The sequence below is a fragment of the Pseudophryne corroboree genome, chromosome 2 (genome assembly GCF_028390025.1).
Source record: "Pseudophryne corroboree isolate aPseCor3 chromosome 2, aPseCor3.hap2, whole genome shotgun sequence".
Classification (NCBI taxonomy): Eukaryota; Metazoa; Chordata; class Amphibia; order Anura; family Myobatrachidae; genus Pseudophryne; species Pseudophryne corroboree.
The window spans coordinates 210,851,353-210,874,138 of record NC_086445.1 but is presented as its reverse complement, the minus strand read 5'-3'; the positions used below and the strand labels follow the sequence as shown (position 1 = coordinate 210,874,138).

Sequence of the window (22,786 nt, the reverse complement as noted above, 5' to 3'; positions counted from 1 at the left end):
TGCTGGGCTTTTGCCAGCTTAACTCTTTTAATTTTTCTAGCGGGTGGATGAGTGCTTCCATCCTCATGTGAAGCTGAACCACTAGCCATGAACGCAGGCCAGGGCCTCAGCCGTTCCTTGCCACTCCGTGTCGTAAATGGAACATTGGCAAGTGTACGCTTCTCCTCAGACGCTTTTAATTTCGATTTTTGGGTCATCATTTTACTGAACTTTTACTTTTTGGATTTTACACGCTCTCTACTATGACAATGGGCATCGGCCTTGGCAGACGACGTTGATGGCATTTCATCTTCTCTGCCATGACTTGTGGCAGCAGCTTCAGCACTAGGTGGAACTGGATCTTGATCTTTCCCTATTTTACCCTCCACATTTTTGTTCTCCATTTTTTAATGTGTGGAATTATATGCCAGTAATATTATTATATCAATAGCAATGGCCTACTGTACTGTACTACTATATACTGCTCACAACAATGCAGCACAGATATGGATACTTGAAGTGACACGGAGCTGCAAGATACAGAAATGGCCTACTGTACTGTACAACTATATACTGTTGGTCACCAAAATGCTGCACTGTACTACAGTTTATACTGCTCACAACAATGCAGCACAGATATGGATACTTGCAGTGACACGGAGCTGCAAGATACAGCAATGGCCTACTGTACTGGACAACTATATACTGTTGGTCACCAAAATCCTGCACTGTATTACTATATACTGCTCACAACAATGCAGCCCAGATATGGAATGGATACTTGAAGTGACACTGAGCTGCAAGATACAGCAATGGCCTACTGTACTGTACAACTATATACTGTTGGTCACCAAAATGGTGCACTGTACTACTATATATACTGCTCACAACAATGCAGCACAGATATGGATACTTGCAGCGACACGGAGCTGCCATATACAGCAATGGCCTACTGTATTGTACTGTACAACTATATACTGTTGGTCACCAAAATGCTGCACTGTACTACTATATATATATATATATATATATATATACACTGCTCACAACAATGCAGCACAGATATGGAATGGATACCTGAAGTGACACTGAGCTGCAAGATACAGCAATGGCCTACTGTACTGTACAACTATATACTGTTGGTCACCAAAATGGTGCACTGTACTACTATATATACTGCTCACAACAATGCAGCACAGATATGGATACTTGCAGCGACACGGAGCTGCCATATACAGCAATGGCCTACTGTATTGTACTGTACAACTATATACTGTTGGTCACCAAAATGCTGCACTGTACTACTATATATATATATATATATATATATATACTGCTCACAACAATGCAGCACAGATATGGAATGGATACCTGAAGTGACACGGAGCTGCAAGATACAGCAATGGCCTACTATACTGTACAACTATATACTGTTGGTCACCAAAATGCTGCACTGTACTACTATATATACTGCTCACAACAATGCAGCACAGATATGGATACTTGCAGTGACACAGAGCTGCAAGATACAGCAATGGCCTACTGTACTGTACAACTATATACTGTTGGTCACCAAAATTCTGCACTGTACTACTATATACTGCTTACAACAATGCACCACAGATATGGATACTTGCAGTGACACGGAGCTGCAAGATACAGCACTGGCCTACTGTACTGTACAACTATATACTGTTGGTCACCAAAATGCTGCACTGTACTACTATATATACTGCTCACAACAATGCAGCACAGATATGGAATGGATACCTGAAGTGACACGGAGCTGCAAGATACAGCAATGGCCTACTATACTGTACAACTATATACTGTTGGTCACCAAAATGCTGCACTGTACTACTATATATACTGCTCACAACAATGCAGCACAGATATGGATACTTGCAGTGACACAGAGCTGCAAGATACAGCAATGGCCTACTGTACTGTACAACTATATACTGTTGGTCACCAAAATTCTGCACTGTACTACTATATACTGCTTACAACAATGCACCACAGATATGGATACTTGCAGTGACACGGAGCTGCAAGATACAGCACTGGCCTACTGTACTGTACAACTATATACTGTTGGTCACCAAAATGCTGCACTGTACTACTATATATACTGCTCACAACAATGCAGCACAGATATGGAATGGATACTTGAAGTGACACGGAGCTGCAAGATACAGCAATGGCCTACTATACTGTACAACTATATACTGTTGGTCACCAAAATGCTGCACTGTACTACTATATATATATACTGCTCACAACAATGCAGCACAGATATGGAATGGATACTTGAAGTGACACAGAGCTGCAATATACAGCAATGGCCTACTGTACTGTACAACTATATACTGTCGGTCACCAAAATGCTGACTGTACTACTATATATATACTGCTCACAACAATGCAGCACAGATATGGAATGGATACCTGAAGTGACACAGAGCTACAAGATACAGCAATGGCCTACTGTACTGTACAACTATATACTGTTGGTCACCAAAATACTGCACTGTACTACTATATACTGCTCACAACAATGCAGCACATATATGGATACTTGCAGTGACACAGAGCTGCAAGATACAGCAATGGCCTATTGTACTGTACAGCTATATACTGTTGGTCACCAAAAGGCTGCACTGTACTACTATATACTGCACACAACAATGCAGCACAGATATGGATACTTGCAGTGACACGGAGCTGCAAGATACAGCAATGGCCTACTGTACTGTACAACTATATACTGTTGGTCACCAAAATGCTGCACTGTACTACAATTTATACTGCTCACAACAATGCAGCACAGATATGGATACTTGCAGTGACACGGAGCTGCAAGATACAGCAATGGCCTACTGTACTGGACAACTATATACTGTTGGTCACCAAAATCCTGCACTGTATTACTATATACTGCTCACAACAATGCAGCCCAGATATGGAATGGATACTTGAAGTGACACTGAGCTGCAAGATACAGCAATGGCCTACTGTACTGTACAACTATATACTGTTGGTCACCAAAATGGTGCACTGTACTACTATATATACTGCTCACAACAATGCAGCACAGATATGGATACTTGCAGCGACACAGAGCTGCAATATACAGCAATGGCCTACTGTATTGTACTGTACAACTATATACTGTTGGTCACCAAAATGCTGCACTGTACTACTATATATATATATATATATATATACTGCTCACAACAATGCAGCACAGATATGGAATGGATACCTGAAGTGACACAGAGCCGCAAGATACAGCAATGGCCTACTATACTGTACAACTATAGACTGTTGGTCACCAAAATGCTGCACTGTACTACTATATATACTGCTCACAACAATGCAGCACAGATATGGATACTTGCAGTGACACAGAGCTACAAGATACAGCAATGGCCTACTGTACTGGACAACTATATACTGTTGGTCACCAAAATTCTGCACTGTACTACTATATACTGCTTACAACAATGCACCACAGATATGGATACTTGCAGTGACACGGAGCTGCAAGATACAGCACTGGCCTACTGTACTGTACAACTATATACTGTTGGTCACCAAAATGCTGCACTGTACTACTATATATACTGCTCACAACAATGCAGCACAGATATGGAATGGATACTTGAAGTGACACGGAGCTGCAAGATACAGCAATGGCCTACTATACTGTACAACTATATACTGTTGGTCACCAAAATGCTGCACTGTACTACTATATATATATACTGCTCACAACAATGCAGCACAGATATGGAATGGATACTTGAAGTGACACAGAGCTGCAAGATACAGCAATGGCCTACTGTACTGTACAACTATATACTGTCGGTCACCAAAATGCTGACTGTACTACTATATATATACTGCTCACAACAATGCAGCACAGATATGGAATGGATACTTGAAGTGACACAGAGCTACAAGATACAGCAATGGCCTACTGTACTGTACAACTATATACTGTTGGTCACCAAAATGCTGCACTGTACTACTATATACTGCTCACAACAATGCAGCACAGATATGGATACTTGCAGTGACACAGAGCTGCAAGACACAGCAATGGCCTATTGTACTGTACAGCTATATACTGTTGGTCACCAAAAGGCTGCACTGTACTACTATATACTGCACACAACAATGCAGCACAGATATGGATACTTGCAGTGACACGGAGCTGCAAGATACAGCAATGGCCTACTGTACTGTACAACTATATACTGTTGGTCACCAAAATGCTGCACTGTACTACTATATATACTGCTCACAACAATGCAGCACAGATATGGATACTTGCAGTGACACAGAGTTGCAAGATACAGCAATGGCCTACTGTACAGCTATATACTGTTGGTCACCAAAATGCTGCACTGTACTACTATATATACTGTTCACAACAATGCAGCACAGATATAAATACTTGAAGTGACACGGAGCTGCAAGATACAGCAATGGCCTACTGTACTGTACAGCTATATACTGTTGGTCACCAAAATTCTGCACTGTACTACTATATACTGCTCACAACAATGCACCACAGATATGGATACTTGCAGTGACACGGAGCTGCAAGATACAGCAATGGCCTACTGTACTGTACAGCTATATACTGTTGGTCACCAAAATACTGCACTGTACTACTATATATACTGCTCACAACAATGCAGCGCAGATATGGATACTTGAAGTGACACGGAGCTGCAAGATACAGCAATGGCCTACTATACTGTACAGCTATATACTGTTGGTCACCAAGATGCTGCACTGTACTACTATATATACTGCTCACAACAATGCAGCACAGATATGGAATGGATACTTGAAGTGACACGGAGCTGCAAGATACAGCAATGGCCTACTGTACTGTACAACTATATACTGTTGGTCACCAAAATGCTGCACTGTACTACTATATTTATACTGCTCACAACAATGCAGCACAGATATGGAATGGATACTTGAAGTGACAAGGAGCTGCAAGATACAGCAATGGCCTACTGTACTGTACAACTATATACTGTTGGTCACCAAAATGCTTCACTGTATTACTATATACTGCTCACAAAAATGCAGCACAGATATGGATACTTGCAGTGACACGGAGCTGCAATATACAGCAATGGCTCACTGTACTGTAAAACTATATACTGTTGGTCACTAAAATGTTGCATTGTAATACTATATATACTGCTCACAACAATGCAGCACAGATATGGATACTTGCAGTGACACAGAGTTGCAAGATACAGCAATGGCCTACTGTACTGTAGAGCTATATACTGTTGGTCACCAAAATGCTGCACTGTACTACTATATACTGCTCACAACAATGCAGCACAGATATGGATACTTGCAGTGACACAGAGTTGCAAGATACAGCAATGGCCTACTGTACTGTAGAGCTATATACTGTTGGTCACCAAAATGCTGCACTGTACTACTATATATACTGCTCACAACAATGCAGCACAGATATAAATACTTGAAGTGACACGGAGCTGCAAGATACAGCAATGGCCTACTGTACTGTACAGCTATATACTGTTTGTCACCAAAATGCTGCACTGTACTACTATATATACTTCTCCCAACAATGCAGCACAGATATGGAATGGATGCTTGAAGTGACACGGAGCTGCAAGATACAGCAATGGCTTACTGTACTGTACAACTATATACTGTTGGTCACCAAAATGCTGAACTGTACTACTACTATATATACTGCTCACAACAATGAAGCACAGATATGGATACTTGCAGTGACACGGAGCTGCAAAATACAGCAATGACCTACTGTACTGTACAACTATATACTGTTGGTCACCAAAATGCTGTACTGTACTACTATATACTGCTCACAACAATGCAGCACAGATATGGAATGGATACTTGAAGTGACACGGCGCTGCAAGATAAAGAAATGGCCTACTGTACTGTACTATACTGTTGGTCACCAAAATGCTGCACTGTACTACTATATAGTTTACTAGTCACACAATAATGCAGCAGATATTGAGCACTGATCAGGATACTGTCTAGAACTGAGTCTGACACGGAGCTGCAAGATACAGCAATGGCCTACAGCAATGGCCTACTGTACTGTACTACTATTATATACTGGTGGTCCCCACAATGCAGCACACTGAGCACAGGTATTTTCAGCACACTGAGCACAGATATGGAGCTTTTCATGGAGAGAACGTAGCCACATCCTCTCCGTTCAATCTCCAATGCACGAGTGAAAATGGCGGCGACGCTCGGCTCTTTATATGGAATACGAATCTCGCGAGAATCTGACAGCGGGATGATGACGTTTGGCCTCGTTCGGGTTAACCGAGCAAGGCGGGAAGATCCGAGGCTGCCTTGGTCCCGTGAAAAATACGTGAAGTTCGGGGGGGTTCTCGACAAACCGAACCCGCTCATCTCTAGTTCAGTTGCACTGTCCTTTATAGCATTTCGGGATGCTGATGTGCCCATGATTCAAACCCATTGCCTATGACATTGCAGTTGGACACTCTATTTATTGAGCTATCTGCCCTTGCAAAGAAAGACAGAGAATTCCAAGCTGGAGAGTTCTAACTATTTGAAGCTTACCTTGTACAATACCTTTGTGAAGGGGTGATTGGCGTTGCGGCTGGACAGATGTATGTAGTGTGTGGCTGCAAGGGATTGGATGTGTGGCTGCACACTGCATGGATCTGCTCAATTATGGTATTGGTTATTTTTTTACAGGGTAGCTTCATATAGTTAAAAATCTCATTGTTTTTATGTGGATCAAGTGGTTCGGTGGGCGGGGTGTTTGCATGGGATGCAGCAGGTTGTGGGTATGAGTCCTGGGTGTGGTAGTATATTGAAATGTGTTATTTAAAGAGGGCTATTGTGGTTGAATGGCGGCGAGCTCTCAGGTTGAGTGTATGAATGTGGTATAAAGAGGATTTGTGTCCAAATCCATTTTCTTGCAGTGTTCTACAAATGTGTGTGTGATATACTGTATATATTATATATATATATAGATATATATAGATGTAGATATATAAACAATAGGCTAGAATCCACAGCAGCACTCATACATCTGCAGTGCCCGTGCTATTTGTGACCACACCATTTAAATGAGGGATCAATTTTATCATGACTCTTCCCCGCGAGGCATGCACCTTATGTCCCTATCGGAAAAATGGGGAGGGGGGGGGGGAATTCTCTTTCTGGCACAGAGCACCAAAAAAGTCTAGTTACGGCTCTGTCCTTAAGTAGAGGTGCTCACGCTCTCTGACCAGCATAGCCATCTCTATTATTTTTATTGAAAGAAATATGTGTTTGTATAAACTGGGAAGCAAAGCTTAAAACTTTCCTTAAAATGATTCTGTAACCTAGGAGACTAAGATTAATCAGTCATATGCAATGTTTTTATTATTTCCTTCATTCCACAGTAATTATATAGAGCCCTCCACCCCTCAACCATTTCTTTGTAAACATGTCAGATAAAGAATAAAATATATAGGTTGGTTTAATTAAATACTAACACGACGGTTTGCTGTTTAGGTCAGTAATATACTGCCTGGTATATTTATAAAAAGTAGCGCACAGGAAATACAATCCCTAATGCCTTAGCAACAGTTCAAAATTCTAAACTTAACTTGAACAATATCAATGATTGGTTGCTATGGGTTATAGCACTGTTTACTTGTGCACTAGTTTCCATAAATGTCATCCTACCAGATCACAGTGGCAGCCCTGCACTGTTACACAGTTACTTGGGGCCTATGTGGCATCTATGTGTCTTGTATCAAATATTGGGGAGAGGGAATTGAGACACAGTTCCACCCTGTCAGTTCTATGCTCTACTCGCGCGTGTGCCGCAACCATTGTTCCCTCCTCTTCCAGGGTGTTCGGGAGACTCACAGAATATCGTGACCTATGTGAATTCCAGAATGCAGTATCTCAGTAGGGGACCCAAAAATGTGGTTTTTGAATTTTGGATAAGAGATTCTCGACCCTGTAGTAGGTTGACCACCTGGATCGCTGCTGCACCTCCCACACTATAAGAAAATGGGCAACACTCTCATAAGCAAAGTCAGGTATTGTTATACATTTATCATATATATTTCCTTGTAATGTTTCATCCATATAACTGACCTCTTACATTTTCTTACATGTAGAATATGATAATGAAATTCAGTGGTGTATTTAGCAGGATGAAGATCTGTAAAACAAGAAAATGGGCAATAATTTTGATGGGTAATATTTTTTTTTACATTTCTATGAGTAGGCAGCTTATAAGACAGTAGAATGCTTATTTAAAGGTGATACTGATAGGATAATGGTTAGCTATACTGGAAAACAAAACAAATGCCAAATGCTTCTAATGCTGCTGAGTAATGCTTGTAATGATGCTATCTCAGCAGTCAAGAGTGCTCCCTTGTGGAAAGAAGGTGTAAAGGGGGAAATAACTTTTCAACAACCTGTCATAGTTAACACACAAAAAAAGAATATATTTTATGTGATCTGTATTGTTAAAGGGCAATTCATTCTCAGTAACTATGGCACTTTGCAGCCACAGCCGCCAATTGAATTGCCCTCTTAGAAATTAAAAATATCTGTGCTCTTATTTACATCAGTGGGTTGGGTATGGCTTACCGGCGCTGGGGATTCCGGCGGTCAGCATACCGAATGGCAACAGAATGGCGACGTGGGGGGAGCGCAAAGAAGCCCCTTGCAGGCTCGCTGCACTTGCCACGCTGCTGGCTTGTTGGCAAGTGCACTCTATGGGTGTCGTGGACACCCACAAGTGGGAATAGTCCCTGCTCGTCGGCATGCCGACTGTCGGGATTTAGAAGGGGGGGGTGGGACGTAGCCGTCGGTTTTGTGACCGACTGTCTCCTGACCACCGGTCACATAACTACATCCCGCTTTAATGGATGGTCCTATTCTTTGAATAAAGGAGCAGTACCATATTATATATTAGGATGGGCGTTGCATATGCGACCGCATTCTTTTTGTAAGTTTTGCGGTTGGATCGCTTATTGCGATCCAACCTGAATCAGTCCCTAAGTGTAGTGACCAACTGCAACACTGAAGAAGGTTGAGTTTGTCTGAAATGCACCCGTTGATCCAATTTGTCCCAGAGGTTCTCAATGGGGTTCAGGTTTGGACTAATAGCTTGCCAGCCTGATGATCTCCTTTGCCCCTCTACCCGGTTTACACCTTCACAAACATGTGTCTGCTGCAAGAGCAAATCATTTAGCTTGTGGGGGGGTTCAATCACTTTTGTCTACATAGCTACAATAGTGTGTAGCTATGTGGCTGTGGGACTGGAAGAAACCAGATACAATAGGGTTTGCTATATTTTGTCGACATTCATCACTTACGTTGACATTCGACATTGACCATATTGTCATTCATCATATTGATACTAATGAAATGTCGACTTGATTCAAATTATTAAAAAACTTTCATGGTGGTCTAGCGGTGACTTACATGGTTTGGGTTCATGGGTAGATGGGCCCATCTAGTCTACCCAATGGCAGACTGGAGCATGTAGGGCCCATGCGGGAATACAGTGCCCAGCCACCAGAGGAGGTGTGGCTAACGATTAGAGAGGCTATAGTCAGTCTACAAAAAACAGCGCCCATTTATAAGGTAGGAAAGAGTGGTGTATCAGGACTGCCCACTTTGATTGGCAAGAGGGCTAAGCTTCTAAATTCATCCTTGGTCCTGCTCCACCAGGTTGACCCTCTAGTAAAGTAACAATGTATAATTTGAGTGCACATTCTATAACCTGACCCCTGGAGGAGTGGCTGGGCCCTCGGTCAGTGGGGCCCACTGCGGATTTACCCTGTGCACCTATGGGCCAGTCCGACCCTGAGTCTACCCTAAACACATGTACATGCGCACACTTACACACTAGGGTACTTTTTTGTCTGGAGCCAATTAATCTACCAGTATATTTTTGGATTGTAGGAGGAAACCCAAGCAAACTCAGGGAGTATATACATAGTTAGGATCATGGTGGGAATCAAACCCATGACCTCAGAGCTGTGAGGCAGTAATGCTAACCATTACACCATCCGTACTGCCCAAATGGCTGATGGTGACTTGTGGCTGTACCTGTAGCGAGTTTTGCAAACCCCTAACCCTAATGCCTAGACCTAACCCTCCCCTTCCCTCCTGTAGTCTGACCCCCTAGCCCTAACCTTCCCCTTTCCTCCCGTAGCCTAACCCTACGCCTCCGTTCCATGCAGAATGTCTACATTTCACAAATCGACATTGTAAACATGCCGACATTCTACTGGAGCCATGTTCCATGTTGACATTTGAACAATGTTGACATCATAATATTCTTGTATTCACAGATGGTGCACCTTGCGCTATGATTAGCACATTGGTCTATTTACTAAGCCTTGGAGAGAGATAAAGTGGATGGAGATTAAGTACCAGCCAATCGGCTCCTAACTCCCATGTCACAGGCTGTTTTTGAAAAATGGCAGTTAGGAGCCGATTGGCTGGTCCTTTATCATCAGCGACTTTATCTCATACTTGCCTACCTGACCCTATCCATGAGGGAGAAAATGATCTGTTCCTGGACTTTCCTGGTAATGTCTGATTGCCATCACCTGTGGTGAAACACCTTTCTTATCAATTAACTAGCTCACCACAGGTGATGGCAATCATACATTACCAGGAAAGTCCAGGAACAGAGTATTTTCTCCCTCATGGAGAGGGTCAGGTAGGCAAGTATGCTATATCCCCATCCAAAGCTTAGTAAATAGACCCCTTGGACCCTGCTTTGTCACAGTACAATAATCACTATCAGCATCACAGACGATATGCAGCGCTCATTGCTTTCCTTTTGCACTGTGTGAATGAATTATTGCATTCCCGTGCGATAAATGTACAATTAGGACAGCTCTGCTACAATCTGATCGTGTTTAATCCAATCATTATCAGATTGTAGATTAATAATTATTCCACGAATACTGTCATTTTAATTCCACTGTCTAAAAAATACATTTTCATACCAGTTCTCTAAATGGAGAAAAAAGAAGTACAAATAAAGATAGTTACAATCAGAACAATTAGACTGATAATATAGAGGTGTGTAGCTGTATGCGAGCAGTGTACTATGCAGCACTGCAGCAGCTGAGAGGAGACGGCACAGTAGCAGCTATAAATAGAAAGTGAAAGTACCGCCAGGGGGCGCTGTCTCCAGCACTACAGGCTGCCAGCTACGGGCACAGCGATAATACAATAAGGAAGTGGAGAGACCGGAAGTGGAGTCATCAGCAGAAGCAGCAGCAGCAGCAACAACAACACGGAGATATACAGCAGCGGCAGCGGACACATCAACGGCACCGACATGAATAATAAGGGTGAGTAGGTCCCGGCCGGGTGTCACAGCTCCCAGTCCGGCTGTGTCGGGGCAGTCCGGCTGTGCTGTGTTCGCAGGTCGCTGAGGGCCCAGTGTAATACCTGCCCCCACCGCATGTACCGCTAGTGTTTCAATAGCCGGTGGCGTCGTTCGTGCCCTCACCCCAATCCGTCACCTCTAACAGTGGCTGCCGAGTGCCGGGGCAATAAGGTCTATCTCCTCCGAGTCCATTGGAGATGGTCATAAATCAACTATAAATTGCGTGTAATAATGACCGTACTATCCGTCTAAACGGGGACACATGAATTACACAGGTTCTGTGGCTGATTAAAACCAGGTGAAATGCAGGCTTGAAGTAAGCCAGCCACAGAACCTGTGTAACTTATGAGTATCCCTGTTTAATGGGATAGTATGGTAAGCCTATAATATATATTTTCTAGTTATGTTGCTTTGTTACAGCTGACTGATATATACAGCTCTTTTTCATGGTTCTGTTATGTCTGTGCAGTGTGTGCATCGTTACATGGTGCTTTTTGATTTCCTAATGGTTTGTAGTCCAGGCCTCCTATGTTCTGGTAAGCTTTGCCATGCACCTAATATTCAACTCTGGCAGGAGATTCCCACTCCTACTAATAATTTTAATGCAGCTAAATCAAAGGTCTTCTTTCTAGGATATTAGAGGTGCTGAGCCATTGCTTTCAGAAGAGAAAGGCAGTTTATTTAAGAGAGGCTCAGAAAGTTAAAATGCCCGTAATAGTTTGTATTCGGTCTTAAGATGGATGACATAGGCTTATCCTGCCGCTTCACCCAATAGTTATTTAGTGTTTGCCAAGGTAATATTAACCAATTCCAGGTTTTTTTTTTTTTTTTAAATCCTTTGTAGTGTATAGTATATTCTACAGTAAAGGTGCCTACACACGGGGATATGTGGACTATTTCCGATTTTGACTATGCCATATAGACTGTGCAGGCAAGTCAATTTTGACTATTTTTTTTTCCTAGTGGTACCGACCCCACGGAAGTGCGCTTTGGTATCACAAGCTGTGTACACACGGTGCGATATTGACTAACTTTCCTTACGATTTTGATTATATAAAAGAAGTAATATTGGACCCCTGGCGCACAATATTCGTAGATGCTAATTAGTACTTTTAGTACTAAATGATAGAACCAACATGTGCTGATTAACACAAAAATCTCAATATTTATTAAGAGACAATCCCAGACTGGGTGGGTAAAAACACAATAAAACAAAAGTGCAAATGGGGTGAGGTAGATGGGAGCCAGGTGACTTCATAAAGTGCTTAACGTGCTTTGAGTCCTTCTTAAATGGAAGACAATCTCTCACCATAGTCCATAGCTGCGGTGGGCTAGCTTTGGAAGGTAGCTGGGGTCCTAGGCTGAATGGCCCAGCACCACCGCACTGTGCGTGTCAGCTCAAAGTCTCCTGTCCCGAGATGCACCCCTCACTTGTCCTCGTCCAAATAACGCGTTTCGGTCCTTTAATGGCCTTTCATCTTTGAGAAAGGCCATTAAAGGACCGAAACGCGTTATTTGGACGAGGACAAGTGAGGGGTGCATCTCGGGACAGGAGACTTTGAGCTGACACGCACAGTGCGGTGGTGCTGGGCCATTCAGCCTAGGACCCCAGCTACCTTCCAAAGGTAGCCCACCGCAGCTATGGACTATGGTGAGAGATTGTCTTCCATTTAAGAAGGACTCAAGCACGTTAAGCACTTTATGAAGTCACCTGGCTCCCATCTACCTCACCCCATTTACACTTTTGTTTTATTGTGTTTTTACCCACCCAGTCTGGGATTGTCTCTTAATAAATATTGAGATTTTTGTGTTAATCAGCACATGTTGGTTCTATCATTGAGTACTAAAAGTACTAATTAGCATCTACGAATATTGTGCGCCAGGGGTCCAATATTACTACTTTTTCATTTGCACTTTATGGAGATTAGTGTTTATCTCCTTTATATTGGACCTAGGCAGCACTATTTTCAGTACTGCGCTCATCTGAAAGTACTCCATTTTGTCTGTTCACTTGATTTTGATTATATAGTCAAAATTGAAAGCATGCATCCCACTGTGTGTATGCACCTTAAAGTCTTATCGCACTGTGTATTCATACCTCCCAACATGACCCTTTCCAGGAGGGACAAAATACTCTGTTCCTGGAATTCCCTATTTATGTATGATTGCCATCACCTGTATTGAAATACCCTTTTTAGCAATTTACCTGTTCAAAACAAGTGATGGCAATCCTAAATTAAGAGGGAGGTCCAGGAACAGAGCATCTTGTTCCTCCTGGAATTGGTCATGTTGGGAGGTATGTGTATTAGAAAGCTCCTATTGGATATTATCAGCTGGACATCATTACAGCAAAACCTCTTTGCTAGAAAAACTCCAGTAGAAACCTTACCAGTTTCTCAGTAAGCATTGTCAAATGGTAGTTTGCCACAAATCCTAATTGACATCGCCTGTGGTTAAATTTATTATTGTTATTAGCTTTATATAACATATAACAGTGTGTTCCAATTGGAACGTTGTAATAAAACTGAGCATTCCCATCTAGAAGATCATCTAATAAGGAGCAGCTCGATGAGCCTGATAAACTCTAGACATGTGGTGACTGCAATATGCCATGAAGTGCCCCTGTTGAGTTTCCTGCGCTATCAAATTTGGATGCCAATGTGTGGCCAAATTTGACATTGATCCAGTGTCCTGGCTAAAGGAGAGATGTATCAAGTTTAGGAGAGATAGTGGAGTAGCTGGATGCTTTTGACAACTTCTCCACTTTCTCTATCCAAGGCTGGATACATCACCCCCTAAATGAGAAATTTGAGCTGTGTATGTTCACCTTATCCCATTGCTCCCATGATTTTCATTCATCACTTGTAAATTATAATGTGTAGTAACTTGGCTGAACTGTGTGCATTTTTTTCTTCCAACACATGTGTACTTTAAAATGTATGTGCCATGTCTGATTCCTTTATTTTCTTAATTTAAATTCATGCTAAAGCTATTTTTATATGGCTCTTTACTGTACCTACCGGTGCACTGTTTTAGTCTAGTCATGTTTACTATGACACTGCAAAATGATCTGGCTATGCAGACATCAACAAGAGAACATGTGTACAGTTCTTAAAGCAGAGGTTCTGAAACGCGGTCCTCAAGGCACCCCAACGGTCCAGGTTTTAAGGGGCCCTACACACTCGGCGATGCGCCGCCGAGGTGCCCGACGGCCGATACGGCCGACGAGCAACCCGGCGGCGGGGGGGCAGTGACGGGGGAGTGAAGTTTCTTCACTCCCCCCGTCACCCGGCTGCATTGAAGTGCAGGCAAATATGGACGAGATCGTCCATATTGGCCTGTATGTACAGCCGACGGGAGACCAGCGATGAACGAGCGTGGGGCCGCGCATCGTTCATCGCTGGAGTCTCCACACTGAAAGATATGAACGAGTTCTCGTTCATTTATGAACGAGATCGTTCATATCTTTCAGAATATCGGCGTGTGTAGGGCCTATAAGTTTATCCATGCTTAGCCTCAGGTGATTTAATTAGCAACTCCGTCAATTTGATTTAACTATGCATGCTTAGCCATGGATATACCTAAAAATGGACCGTTGGGGTGCTTTGAGGACTGCGTTTGCAAAACTGATCTGTAAGACAGATGTTCACAAATGTTTAATTCATAGAAATGTTACTGAAATGACAATGGGTGGTTTCTATAGTAACGCTGTACTGTCCCTTTTTAAAGCATTTTGGTGCCATGAAACGTGTTAGCTTGGTATGCCTTGTTTACAGCAGTACCCACAGACCAGAAGACTGCAATCTTCAGCGGTTGGAAAAACCACTATCTCCATCTACACTAAACAGTGGTGAATTGTGTTTCACTGCATTTCTTATGTATGCATGCTATGTTGCTGGAGTGTAGACTTGGCTCTTTAAACAATTATTTTAGGCAATGTTAAAATGAGAAACTGAAATCTTAATTATCAACCTATTGTATGTATTGAAGTTGTTACTTATTGTGTAGAATAAGAGACCCATTATTTGGCCTTTTTAAAAGAGCTCTCCACCTATGTCGCCTACCCCCTCCTCTCTCCCAGCTTTATAGTCCGGTTTGGAATTGGTGTTGTAGTGTCTTTATATCTGTATGTTCTGAGAAGGTGTCCGCCAACACACACAAAAAAAAAAAAAAAAAGAGTAGGTGACCCACCATGGATGCATGTAGTTTTTAGGGAGAAGTAACGGGGTAGATGCAAAGAAACATTGTTATGCTACAATTTAGTTGATATGAGGCAGGGGTTTCATGCCTTACTGCTAGGGAGGCCAATCCTGGGTTGTTTCTTCAATCCCGGGATTTGGGATTGAAAAACGCTTAATCCCGGGTTTGCAGTAGGGATCAGTGGAGAAGGGTGTAGGACGCAGCGCTGGCGGGTTGGTGTAGGAAGCGGCGTGAGAGGGAAGCAGCGCTATAGGGTGGGTGTAGGTAGCGGTGCAGGAGGGAGGCTGTAGGGAGCACTGCAGTGAGGTATGGTGGGTGTAAATAATACTACTTATAAATAGGTGGGCGGCAGCCATGGACACACGCTTAACGGGCCAGCACCTTTCAAATTGTAGTGCTGGCTGCATAGGTTCTCAAACTCATTACTCAGGACCCCAAATAGTTCATGTTTTCCAAGTCTCCTCACCGAATGAGTGACATAGTTGGCTCCACATGTGACTCTCTTTTAAAATGTCAGTGAGTAATGACTATATATCTGTGCACCCATGTGACCTGGAAAACGTGAACTGTTTGAGAACTACTGGTATAGTGTGTGTTCAGCTTTACTCTCCAACAGAAACCACTTTAAACATGTCTTTATAGCATGCTTTGTAACCCATCCACTTAACCTTCCTCATGCCAATGAAGTACATTGCTTAGCCTTTATAACAGTGTGTACATTAAATGTTTCATAAGATGATATGAATGTGGGTTTCTAGGTAGCAGAAGAGTTAAAATATCTAGTTAATACTCTACCTAGTTATGTTCCCTGGTGAGTCAGCTGATTTGTTGCATCAGAATCCAGGAATTACCTTCAAATGTTCTCTAGACTAAAGAATTCTTATATCTGTCATGTAACGTCTCCTCCCTGGCCTGTGCCTTGTACGCAGTGTGCATGTCCTCAGTTAACACACACAGAAGAGAGTGGGCAGTGTGCCAGTCAGCCATATGCCCCATTCAGCCATTTCCTGCCCTCCCAGAACTACACACATACTGCGCTCGTGGTTAGAATTATTGAGGGCTCATAACTGCTGATATAGCAAGTCGCAGCTGTGTTATGTCATACTGCAGAAGTATCTCACTGCTGGCATCTTTAGCCGTATAGGGATAATATGTGGAAAATGAGGCCACTCGATTCTGTTGTATACTTCTCTTCTGTCCCTTGGCAGAATGGCATATTTTTTTTTCCCTACAGCTCTCTGCAATTGTTGTTGTACTGTGTTGTGAATGTGGAATCCATACTGCATGTAGCTGTGCAAAGCCGATCACAGCCCATCAGGGACCTACAAGAAGCAAAGCCTGTTGGGGATAGCTGTTCAAGTTTCTGTGCACACTGCAGTCTCCCTGCAACCTTCTTACATTAATATGCTGTACAGGTGCCACAGTCAGGATTGACGAGATGTAAACAGCTGTGAAAAGATACTTGTCAGCACAGCTTACTAGCAGTACATATACATGTCAATCATTTTTTCTTTGTTTATCATACAGTCTTATGTCTGCTATTACCTGTTATGCACTATGTAAGGGGTGTGCAATAAGTTTCCAGATGCACAAAATGTATTATATTTACACATTCATCAGAGGAGTCTATGCAAAGTTACATGTGCTCAACCCACTTAGTGAAGCAGCTAGACCAGTCTGAAGTAGGTATGTCTTCTACATGCTGGATGAAGGTTTCTACTGCACCTTCTGGTGGCTCAAAACGAATCCAGCGCATCTTGTTTGATTTGTTGGAACACGAAATGGTTGTAGGGGGCCAGGCCTTAACTGTATGGTGGATGACCATGCTCCTGGATGCATACATGGGCCAAAAAATCCACCACTTTTCTGGACCTGTGGGCAGGTGAAGTGCACCATGAGCGTGAGTTTTTTTTTGAACGGCGCCTGGAAATTGCTTTCAGCACTTGTGGCAGGCATTTGTTGCATACCATTCCCCAGTGACGGTGGGCTGCTGCACAAGTGGTACGGTAGCTACATGACTGATCTTGACCACAAAAACAGCCTTCATCTGCTTGGCCGTGTTGGACTTGCGTTGGATCTTCTGTGGTGGCACACTTCCAACTGGGGTCCACTGGCCTGACTGTTTGACTGTAGATACAGGACTCCTCCCCACTGATTATCTCCCAGACCGTTTTAGCAATTTATATCCAACCTGGTCAACATGTTGCAGCACCAAGTCACCTGTGTCTCCTTCTACTCTCGTATCAGCTGATGGGGCACCCAGCACGCAGAAACTTTCTTCAGGTCGAGCTTTTTATCAAGTGGATATATCCCAATGAGATGCCTATCTCCTTCTCTAACTGGGCCATGGTCACCCTGGTGTCTACCTGAACTGTTGCCAACACGGACACAGGTCAGCTGCAGCGCTCCTAGTCTTCCAGGGACAGTCTCCTGCTCCAAAAATTCTGCAAACTACTCCAACACAGTGGTTCAGGATGTTGCTTCCTTCAGAAACTCTCCTGCTGTTGCTGACCTCTCTTGTAGTCGTAGACGAGCATGGCTTTTCAGTGTCTCCGTAACGAGTTTGTGAAGGAAGTGAGCATGCTGACTCTTTCGGTGTGCAGTGCTGCTTGTATACGGTTCTGTGCCGTGCCCTTTCACAAAAACTTTAGTCAGATTACAGTTCACAACCAGACAGATTGTGTCTACGCTACCTATGCACAGCACATCTGGAAACTTATTGCGCACCACTCGTATATGCTCCTTCATAAGGAACATTTGTATAGAGCTGTAATCACCGCCATTTTTATTTACAAAGTCTTCTCCTCTTGTTTACCACCCACTGCTAATAAATATATACATACATACATACATACATACATACATACATACACACACACACACACACACAGTGGTGTTCGGCACTCCATTAATAATAAACAACTGTTGCGGGTGCCCTCACATGTGTAATCTGAATCCTCACACTTACATATGTAGACCAGGGTGCGGCACTCCGTCAAATAAATCCATATAGTCGGTTTGATGTTCAATCAACGTTTCAATGTTAGTACATTGTCGTCAGGATTACAAACAGTATAAGAAAATACATACCTTAAATAGTAACACCCGTGCTCATATCGCGGCTACTGGCGGGCTTTCCGCTCCGGACCGCCGCTTTAGAATGACGTCATCACGCACTTAGCGTGTGGCGTCAGTGACTTTCCCATCACCATAACAACCAGTAAAACAGGAACTGTCAAAAAGAGTAACTTGTCTTATTGTAACAATGTATGGCAATTGCCTCAATGAATGTGTGTCCAACTTTAAGATTAAAACACTGACTTCTAACGGACTACTGTCCATCATGATATGACAATTATTTTTGTTTTTACCTACTACTAAATGATTAACTCATTCCGCAACTCGGTCCCTATAATAAATATTAATGTCCATCATCATGATAATTTTAATCACACCTATAGGGGAGCCTGACAAGATGACATTAATGACGTCTCAAACTGGCCGAAAAATGTCGTTATTGCTAATCAACCAAAGCATGAGAGGGATAGATGTTCATTAAGCCCTTTAGGGCTGATGACATCTAAGTAATTGTATATTCCGGTCTCCACCCCTTCTCGATTGTGGAATGTGATCAATCATCCTATATCTAAGATTTGGCAACCCATGTCCCTTCTCTGCGAAGTGACGTGCCACGGGTTGTTCACTAGTACCACTAGAAATGGCCAGCCTGATGGAGTGACGGTGAGCCGCCATCCTCTCCTTAAAATTTACATTGAGTCTTTCCTATGTAGGCGAGGCCACAGGGACACATTATTTGGTAAACCACATGTGTGCTGTTACAATCCAAGTGATGTCTAATCTGATATACTTTTCCTGTATGAGGATGGTTACATTTGTCCCCCTGTATTAAATAATTACAAGTGGTGCACCCACATTTAAAGCATCCCCATCTTCTATTAGACAAGAAGTGTTGGTGCCTTGTTGGACCTAAATCAGATATATCAGTGCGAACCAATATATCCCTAAGGTTTTGTCCTCTGGAATAGCAGGGCATAATTCTACTCGGTTAAATTTAATGCCTCGTCACTTTTAATCATTGGCCACAATTTTTTAACTGTTTTAGTAATATCATTGGACAAACAGTTAAATCGATTAACAAATGGTAGTGTATGCGTTAGGGACTTACGTGGTTTTTTTCTCAATAGGTCCGCCCTATTTAATGACATTACTTTATTTTTTGAGGACATTAACAATTTGTAATCATATCCCCTATTCATTAATTTATTGATGAGTTTATCAATTTGTTTATCCGCTACATCAATATTGTCATTAATACGACGTATTCTAACCATTTGTGAAAAGGGGAGGCCCATTTTCAGTTTTCTGGGATGACCACTATTCATATGTAATAATGTGTTACGATCAGTTTCTTTAGTATACACTGAAGTATTAATACCATGTGAACTAATTGAAACAGTCACATCCAAAATCAGGATCAGCTAAACTTTTTGGATGTGACTGTTTCAATTAGTGCACATGGTATTAATGACAATATTGATGTAGCGGATAAACAAATTGATAAACTCATCAATAAATTCATGAATAGGGGATATGATTACAAATTGTTAATGTCCTCAAAAAATAAAGTAATGTCATTAAATAGGGCGGACCTATTGAGAAAAAAACCACATGAGTCCCTAACGCATACACTACCATTTGTTAATCGATTTAACTGTTTGTCCAATGATATTACTAAAACAGTTAAAAAATTGTGGCCAATGATTAAAAGTGACGAGGCATTAAATTTAACTGAGAGTAGAATTATGCCCTGCTATTCCAGAGGACAAAACCTTAGGGATATATTGGTTCGCACTGATATATCTGATTTAGGTCCAACAAGGCACCAACACTTCTTGTCTAATAGAAGATGGGGATGCTTTAAATGTGGGTGCACCACTTGTAATTATTTAATACAGGGGGACAAATTTAACCATCCTCATACAGGAAAAGTATATCAGATTAGACATCACTTGGATTGTAACAGCACACATGTGGTTTACCAAATAATGTGTCCCTGTGGCCTCGCCTACATAGGAAAGACTCAATGTAAATTTTAAGGAGAGGATGGCGGCTCACCGTCACTCCATCAGGCTGGCCATTTCTAGTGGTACTAGTGAACAACCCGTGGCACGTCACTTCGCAGAGAAGGGACATGGGTTGCCAAATCTTAGATATAGGATGATTGATCACATTCCACAATCGAGAAGGGGTGGAGACCGGAATCTACAATTACTTAGATGTCATCAGCCCTAAAGGGCTTAATGAACATCTATCCCTCTCATGCTTTGGTTGATTAGCAATAACGACATTTTTCGGCCAGTTTGAGACGTCATTAATGTCATCTTGTCAGGCTCCCCTATAGGTGTGATTAAAATTATCATGATGATGGACATTAATATTTATTATAGGGACCGAGTTGCGGAATGAGTTAATCATTTAGTAGTAGGTAAAAACAAAAATAATTGTCATATCATGATGGACAGTAGTCCGTTAGAAGTCAGTGTTTTAATCTTAAAGTTGGACACACATTCATTGAGGCAATTGCCATACATTGTTACAATAAGACAAGTTACTCTTTTTGACAGTTCCTGTTTTACTGGTTGTTGGCGTGTGGCGTCAGTGACTTTCCCATCACCATAAGTGCGTGATGACGTCATTCTAAAGCGGCGGTCCGGAGCGGAAAGCCCGCTGGTAGCCGCGATATGAGCACGGGTGTTACTATTTAAGGTATGTATTTTCTTATACTGTTTGTAATTCTGACGACAATGTACTAACATTGAAACGTTGATTGAACATCAAACCGACTATATGGATTTATTTGACGGAGTGCCGCACCCTGGTGTATGTATGTATGTATGTATATGTATTTATTTTTATTTTTTTAAAGCTGTCGTGGTTTAACCTATGGCTTTCCAGATGTTGTGAAACTACATCCCAGCATGCCATGCTACAGTCAGCTTTTGCGAATAGCCGGATATGCTGAGATGTGTAGTTTCACAACACCTGAAGAGCCACAGGTTAGTCAGGCCTGCTTTAGAGCATGACAGCGCAACCTTCTTTTACTTCCAATGTGTGTCTGTGAGATTCCTGGGAATCGATATTACAAAATGCTGCTAGGCCCAGAATATTACTAATACTGCTCAATTGCTTGTGAGACAATCAGACCATCTGTGAGCTACCTATGCACCTACAAATTCCCAGAACCTCTCTAATTCTACACATGCCAACAGTTTAATAATTTGTCAGGAGAATAAACGGAAACTCGTATATGCCTTTTGGCCCTTATTTTTTGTCAAGATTTGGACTTGTACGTCTGTGGAGCTCTGGTTATACAGCTATCTGATAAACACAATTCCTCCTCTAGGCATGGCGTTCTGTCAATGGCACCTCAGACACAGAATTAGACTCTGTTTTTAAAGAGCCTATTTTCCACCTTTTTTGCTTTGGACAGCTTTTCCAGCTGCATGAGTGGTTAAAGCCACATTCCCATAGGTGGAATAAAGGGGTTGCAAAATGATACTACTTCTGCAGCTTGGTTCTACTGTCTTGGCTGCGTCCTCATACGTGAAGAAGGTAGGCTTTGATTCTGGTAAAATGGTGGATAGGCACATCGCCAAATTTAGTGGTTGTGTCCTGTGGCTTAAAAGTCCAAAATGCAGTATAACTCTAATAATTTTAGGCTTTTATGCTCCTTCAGTGCAGTGTCAGTAATATATTTGCTGTTTAAATAGCAAGTACAGTAGATCCGTGCATCTGGAACTATGGAAACCTTTTTTTTTTTTTTTTTTTTCCTTCAGCAGACTTTGATGGTTTAAACTAAAGTTTGGATGGTCCTGGGTAAGATAACTACTTACCCGCATCCCAGTCCCTTTGAGTTTTGACTTTGTGGTGCTTCAGCTTTGCTGCAGAATAAACTCCCCTATTTACATATAACATCCACTTGGATTATTTTGTAAATGGATTGATTAGTACTACCTGTTGCATATCATCAGCTGTGTTTCATGTGAATCTTGCGTTTGCTTCTGTTTGTGTTATTTATGTGTCTGTGTTTGGACATAACTGGATAATTAAAAAAAATAGGATGCTTAAAGCAGGGCATCT

The 22,786-nt window shown here is 42.2% G+C and overlaps 1 protein-coding gene and 1 long non-coding RNA gene across 4 annotated transcripts in view; one reads left to right on the top strand and one right to left on the bottom strand.

Moving 5' to 3' along the window:
• Nucleotides 1-11,295, bottom strand: part of LOC135009504 (uncharacterized) — a 33,929-nt gene extending 22,634 nt beyond the window's left edge. The window contains exons 1-2 of one of the 2 annotated variants that reach the window (XR_010209050.1): nucleotides 11,206-11,295; nucleotides 8,155-8,221 (exon numbers count right to left, since the gene is read on the bottom strand). This is a non-coding gene — a long non-coding RNA (uncharacterized LOC135009504). Of the gene's footprint in view, nucleotides 1-8,154; nucleotides 8,222-11,036; nucleotides 11,167-11,205 lie in introns of those variants that run through there. The other variant, XR_010209056.1, reaches the window with a different exon arrangement.
• Nucleotides 11,275-22,786, top strand: part of DAZAP2 (DAZ associated protein 2) — a 35,364-nt gene continuing 23,852 nt past the window's right edge. Inside the window, exon 1 of one of the 2 annotated variants that reach the window (XM_063952282.1) lies at nucleotides 11,275-11,387. In XM_063952282.1, coding sequence (XP_063808352.1) covers nucleotides 11,375-11,387 — 13 coding nt within the window. In that variant the 5' untranslated portion in view covers nucleotides 11,275-11,374. Of the gene's footprint in view, nucleotides 11,388-15,154; nucleotides 15,276-22,786 lie in introns of those variants that run through there. The other variant, XM_063952281.1, reaches the window with a different exon arrangement.